The 6609-nt window shown below is 39.6% G+C and overlaps 1 protein-coding gene across 1 annotated transcript; it reads left to right on the top strand.

Annotated features, from left to right (window-relative positions):
- The first annotated feature begins 1454 nt into the window (after window positions 1-1454).
- On the top strand, window positions 1455-4645 carry LOC139936403 (beta-1,3-galactosyltransferase 1-like). The gene is made up of 2 exons (XM_071931222.1): window positions 1455-1560; window positions 3557-4645. The coding sequence occupies exon 2, from the start codon at window positions 3575-3577 to the stop codon at window positions 4643-4645; it is 1071 nt and encodes a 356-aa protein (XP_071787323.1). The 5' UTR covers window positions 1455-1560; window positions 3557-3574.
- The last annotated feature ends 1964 nt before the right edge of the window (window positions 4646-6609 follow it).

Genomic DNA, 6609 nt, shown 5'->3' with positions numbered 1-6609 from the left:
TTGACAAAGACCAGTCTTCTCACTTGGTGTATCCCAACATATGCATAAAATAACAAACCTGTGAAAATTTGAGCTCGATTGGTCGTCGGAGTTGCGAGATGAAAGAATAAACAACCTTGTCACAATGACTAATTTGCTTGTGTACTTTCAGATGCTTGATTTCGAGACCTCAAATTCTAAGCTTGAGGTCTCGAAATCAAATTCGTGGAAAATTACTTCTTTCTCGAAAACTATGTCACTTCAGAGGAAGCCGTTTCTCACAGTGTTTTATACTATTAACCTCTCCCCAGTACTTTCCAGTGAGGTTTTATGCTGATAATTATTTTGAGTAATTACCAATAGTGCCACTGCCTTTAATTGGCTCTTTACGGATCCCTCTGCGTTGCCATAATATTGTTTTCAGTTTATAGTTCTTTATGTGAAGCTGTTCTCTGTGTACTGATCTCCTTTAAGTGATAATGCCTTTGTTGTTTTAGTATACTGTGTAAATTAAAATTTAAATCCTTGAAAATGAACCTTGAACGCTATATAGCCAGGGCCCAATTTCATAGAGCTGCTAAGCACACACTTGCTTAGCATGACATTTCTTGCTTGATAAAAACATGATGACCAACCAAATTGTTGTGCATAGCAGCTCTATGAAATTGGGGCCAGATAATAGGCGAAGATCTGGAAATGTTTACAAGGGAACCTTAGGTTGTGATATTTTTGATTATGATACGCGGAAAGCGGTCATTAATAGAGGATCAGAAACTAAGTCTGTTCAGAGATTAGGGCTATTATTATAATGATGGATTAAGATTAAAGTTTACAAAATAAATAGATAGCTAAAAAAAAAGGAGCAAAATAAGCCCCGACCAAACAACCTAAGAAAAAAACGCCCAACAACATTGGTCGAGAGCAGGGCGCTCAGAATCTGCGCCAGTTCTAGTCCTCCTGACCATACACAGCAATGGTTTCCAGTTTGTGCTAAAACAATTTCTGAATAGCCAAATTATTTTGTTAAAGCCTCATGGAAACCCATTTCAAAACCCATTTTTGTGAAAGAAAACGAACAGTACATTTTCAGTTGTAATTTTTGTGATTTTCCCCGTTTTTTCCAATGGAGTTTTGTTGTTGTTGTGTTGAACCCTTACTTAATTCTGTTGATAATACTTTCTATTTGAAACGAACTCCATAAAAAACAAATTGTTTGTTTGTTGAGATGACCTTCCCATGATCATGAAGGGAACTCGGCAAACTCCCACAGGGAGAAATACATCGAGCTAGCAACAGCCGATCTCTCTCATCATTGGCATAATGATTATGATTTGTACAAAATCAAAAAATTAATTTGAAAGATGGGGGCCCAGTCTAATGAAAGGGTGGAAATAATCTTTGGGATCCTTTGGCATCTTATCAATAGAGGGCGCACTTCGTGAATTAGATGGAGGAAGGTGGTGGAGAAAGTTGACGGGGGTTTATTTTCTAGCAGGTCGGGGAAGGGAAAGATCCCCTGAGAGATGACTCAGCCTACGATGCCTTCGTTGTTTCCACCTTCGGCACTCCCGGAAACCTCAGGTAATGGTTACTAAGAAATACTTTTTACAGAAGAACAAATAAAAAGTAAAAGTAAACAGCTGTTCGAACGGCAGTAGTTGTGTAACGCTTCCCTGACCATGCTGACCCTAGTGTTACCTTTGTTCGATGGTGAAAGCTGGAATTATCAGGAGGACGGAGACATAAGTCACAGAACTAAAGATGATTTATTTCGGGTCACTACCTCAACATAAGCATATCAGGTTGCCATCTATGCAAGATGTCACATGTCCAAGCTCTGTGTTTACGGTCACGTAGTTCATGTCAGAGGTCAACAGGTCATTGTACCATGTATGTGTAGTCGATGTCCGGTCCAGTCATGGTGTATTTGATATGTAATCCCGTTACACTTGGGATGTAGCAGCAGAAGGAAGGGGAAGGTGGGGTGGGGCGGGGCATGGGAGGGGGGGGTGAGGTTAGTTCAGGGGCCAATTTCATAGAGCTGCTTTAATTCCATACCATATTCATTGCTTGTGACTGTATTTGGAATCCCTGTATTTAGCTGCTGTTTTTTACACTGGGTTAAAAACAATTGAGTGGAGTCATCATTCATGGCTGGTAGTCTGATTTCACTAAGCTAAGATTTACTTAAAGGCAGTGGAAACTATTGGTAATTACTCAAAATAATTATTATCATTGAGAGGTTGATGGTATAAAACATTGTGAGAAACAGCTCCCTCTGAAGTGACGTTGTTTTCGAGAAAGAAGTAATTTTCCACGAATTTGATTTTGAGACCTCAAGTTTAGAATTTGAGGTCTCGAAATCAAGTATCTGAAAGCACACAACTTCGTGTGACAAGGGTGTTTTTTCTTTCATTATTATCTCGCAAATTCGACGACCAACTGAGCTCAAATTTTGACAGGTTTGTTATTTTATGCATCATGTTGAGATACACCAAGTGAGAAGACTGGTCTTTGACAATTACCATTGGTTTCCAGTGTCTTTAAGCAGCTCTATGAAATTGGACCCAGATTAGAAGAATTAGGAAGTCCAACATGGTCTTTAGGATGGGCTTGTGTTTCCGTCTTCTATCCGTTGGCTAGGTAGTTTACTGTACTGTATTCATCTCAATAATTAGTTCATACTTATTACTCCGACACATCTTCAGTTGATTCAATCTGCACTCATTCACTTCAGTCAGCAGACTGTGGCGGCATGTAGGGAAAAGTTTTTGTATTGTGCCACCACTTTTTCATTCGATATGAAATAATAAAAGTATCTAATTTACCACAATGAGATATCCCTTTTTGTTAAAATGAGTGAAAAAGTGGTTGCACCATACGGAAAGTTATCCACATGTGTAGTGGACAACTTGCCCACTGCTACCTTCTAATTATACTAGCATAGATTATTTGTCAAAACAATTTGCTTTAAAGACAGTGGACACTATTGGTAATTATTGTCAAAGACTACTCTTCACAGTTGGTGTATCTAAACATGCATAAAATAACCAACCTACGAAAATTTCAGCTCAGTTGGTCGTCTAAGTTGTTAGATAACTATGAAAGAAAAAACGTCCTTGTCACACGAAGTTGTGTGCTTTCAGATGCTTCAAGATTTCGAGACCTCAAATTCTAAATCTGAGGTCTCGAAATCAAATTTGTGGAAACTTACTTCTTTCTCAAAAACTACATTATTTCAGATGGAGCCGTTTCAACGTTTTATACTTCCAACCTCTCCCCATTACTTGTAATCAAGTAAGGTTTTATGATCATAATTATTTTGAGTTACCAATAGTGTCCACTGCCTTTAAACAAGTTTCTGCTAAGCAGAAATGAGCAAGTTACCAGTCACAAATCGTAATTGTGACAGTGTAGGCCTATGTGCTAGTAGTGTGGCTGGTAAACCTTATTTTGGTATTAAGCCTATAATTTTCATTATGCTTAGCTGCTTTTTGTGCTTTTGAAAGCAGCTCTAAGAAATTGTTATTCGAAATTAAAATAATCTGTTAACATTTCCTTTTTCTTTCTGATCCAGACATGAAGAAGGAAAGAAATGCCTCAATTACTTCACTTTCTACTACTGTTGGTCGGAGGAGTGGTTTCACTAGTGCTTCTTTTCAACACCAGCGGACCTGTCAACACCCTGGAGAGGTTTCAGCTTGATGGTCCACGGTTAAGCCGTAGCAGACCGGTGACTTTCACCGCCAGTGACGTCGACAACTCTGCTAACTGGACAACAGTCTACTTGGAACACTTACAAAAGGCTTATGAAACACCCCATAAGGAACATGTCAATCCGCATAACTTTAAACTTCGTTTGGATGAGCCCATGGCATGTGTGGACGTGGAAAGCGGGACTCCGAAGCATGTGGTGCTACTGGTGCTTATTTCCACTGTTCATGCTAATTATGGACGTAGGCAAGCGATACGGGAAACATGGGGGAGTCCGAAGAAGCTCGCAGACCTACATGTTGTGACCTTATTCCTTCTTGGCAATACGAGTAACATAAACTTTGAAAAGAGGATAATAGAAGAGAGCTCACATTATCACGATCTTTTACTTGAGGATTTCAAGGACACCTACAAGAACCTAACGTTGAAGACCATGATGGCGATGAAGTGGGCAAGTACTCATTGCCCGCAAGCTTCTTTTGTTATGAAGACAGATGACGATATGTACGTCAGCTACCGCAACATCTTGGACTACATCATGGTCTCCAATGCCCCGGACACCAACTTGGCGTTTGGGCTCGTACTCGCTGGTCAAGCCCCGGTGAGGAATAAGAGAAGTAAGTGGTACATGTCTGAGGAGTTATTCTCCGGAGACGTTTACCCACCTTGGCTTTCTGGCGGAGGGTTCGTCCTGTCGGGGGATCTTCCCGCCCGAATCTATGCAGCATCTCTTGATATCGGCTACCTCTATCTTGAAGACGTCTACGTCGGATTTTGTCTGAAGAAGCTTGAGATATCAGTGGTGATGAATCAGCAATTTAATAATATGAATGTGCCGTACTCGTATTGTAGGTACCGTAATATCATCACCTCCCATCATATTGCTCCTGATTTACTCAGGACAATTTGGGCAGATCAGCAAAGGAGTACTCCATGCTGGCTCTTAACTTGAGTTATCCTTGAAAAATGGGGAAGGGGATGGGGGGAGGGGAGATGTATCCTGTTCAAGATGACCAATATTCCTGCCACAAATTCACTTAAAACTGACGACACAATCAGCGAATGGAATCATGTGACCCATAGTAGGTGGTAACAAACCAAGCAGCCACACCCAGTCTGGGTGGAAAAGCGTTGCTTCATCCGCACCTATGACAAAAGTAGCTATGCTCGTCCATACACACTGGCTGTGCGGCGCTTTTGCTTGGTTTGTTTACATTGTATCCACTACAAGACGCCTGACTCCAGTCACCGTTTGTGTCTGTATTTTTTACAGTTTTGCATTTGTTTGTATTCTAACCATGTTTTGTCATTCAGAATCAATGCATTCCAACTTAAATGTAATCTCAACTCCTAACCAGTGTAGTAGTGTGTCATGGCCCAACAGTCAAACGTATCTAACTCAGAGGTTTCTAGGTGTATCTATGAATATAAATATGAATAGAAACTTGTGGGTTCAACCATGAGTACGCGGTTCCTGATGACCAAGCCAGCAGAGTGTGGGTTCGAATCCCGGTCATGACACTAAAGTCCGGTTCATACTTCCTGCGAATGCGAATGCGATACGAATGTTGATGTCACAAATTCGCAATGAATTATTCGCAGCAGTTCAACTTTGCTCAACTCACTTGCGAATATCGCTGCGAAAGGAGGGTTGTGACGTCAAATTTACGTAAAATTTGCTTTGCATTCGCATTCGCATTCGCAATCCCAGGAAGTATGAACCGGGCTTTACTGTGTTTGACTCAAGACACCAACTATGAATTGCTTACTATAACCCAGAAGTAATACCTGCAAAGGTAGAGGTTGTAGTATGTTATTAATTCATTTGGTGCTTGATAATAGTATGTGGCATAGACCTTATCAGAAATACTTGATACACGCGTGTTAGGCGTGTAATGAGGTTCATGCTGGTCAAGCAAGTGACCAACTTGATGGTGTACTCCTACAATTGAGTCTTCCTTGGGGGCTTGGAATCTCAGGAATTCCTTAATAGTTTTTTTTTTTTTTTTTTTTGGGGGGGGGGGCGGGGGCGAGGCAGGGGGGGTATTTGAACTGTATTTTATAATATGAAGAAAAGAGTGTCTAAAAGTATAACATCTTAGGGACACCCTCTGCCTCATATTGTGCATGATGTACATTGTTAATTTTTTGTGTAATTAATTAGCAGCATGTGTTCCATTTGGTTGCTGGTGCAGACTTTTTTTCGGGTAAAAATCTGACATGTAATTTTTGAATTATAGCCTGTAAAGACTATTTAATCCGCCATCATGCTTGCAGGAACTACCGGTAAATAATGTTTTTCTACTTTTTTTTCTGAGGACCAAATATCATGCCTGCATTAGTGTGAGGCTCTATAAAAAGCCTAATTGTTGTAAAGAACACATACTAGGTACAAATGTTTTAGTAGAAGTGTTCTTTTAGTCGGGGCTTGGACCAACTTGTTTCCAACTCAACATTTTATGTATTTTGAGTTTATGTTATGCCATATTTCACTGCATTTTTTAAGAACAACTCAATTCTGCCAACAACTTTTACAATAGTGCAATTGTGCAGAGTATGGTCTGTACTTTTAAAGAAACTACATAAAAATGTAGGGGCTCGGTTTATTGCAGCATTCATGGTTGTACTCCCGTCCACATTTTAAACAATTTTTGCCATTTTATCAAATTTTTGCCAACTCAGTCAAAATATAATTAGTTGATAATGTTTCCAATTATTATTCAGTTTAGACTCTCAAATGGTTGGTTGTAAAAGTATTTATAAATATGGGCTCACCAAAGTTTGAGTCAGTTTAAAAATAAAACTATCAATATGCAGATTTATGCATAAATTATTCTTCTTGACAAGGAAGCCATTTTATTTAGCCAGCTCATTCTTTTTAAAACTCAGGTTTTAATTTGGAAGAGAATTATAAAT

This window comes from Asterias amurensis, chromosome 4 (genome assembly GCF_032118995.1).
Source record: "Asterias amurensis chromosome 4, ASM3211899v1".
Taxonomy (NCBI): Eukaryota; Metazoa; Echinodermata; class Asteroidea; order Forcipulatida; family Asteriidae; genus Asterias; species Asterias amurensis.
This window is presented reverse-complemented; position numbering and strand designations above follow the sequence as displayed.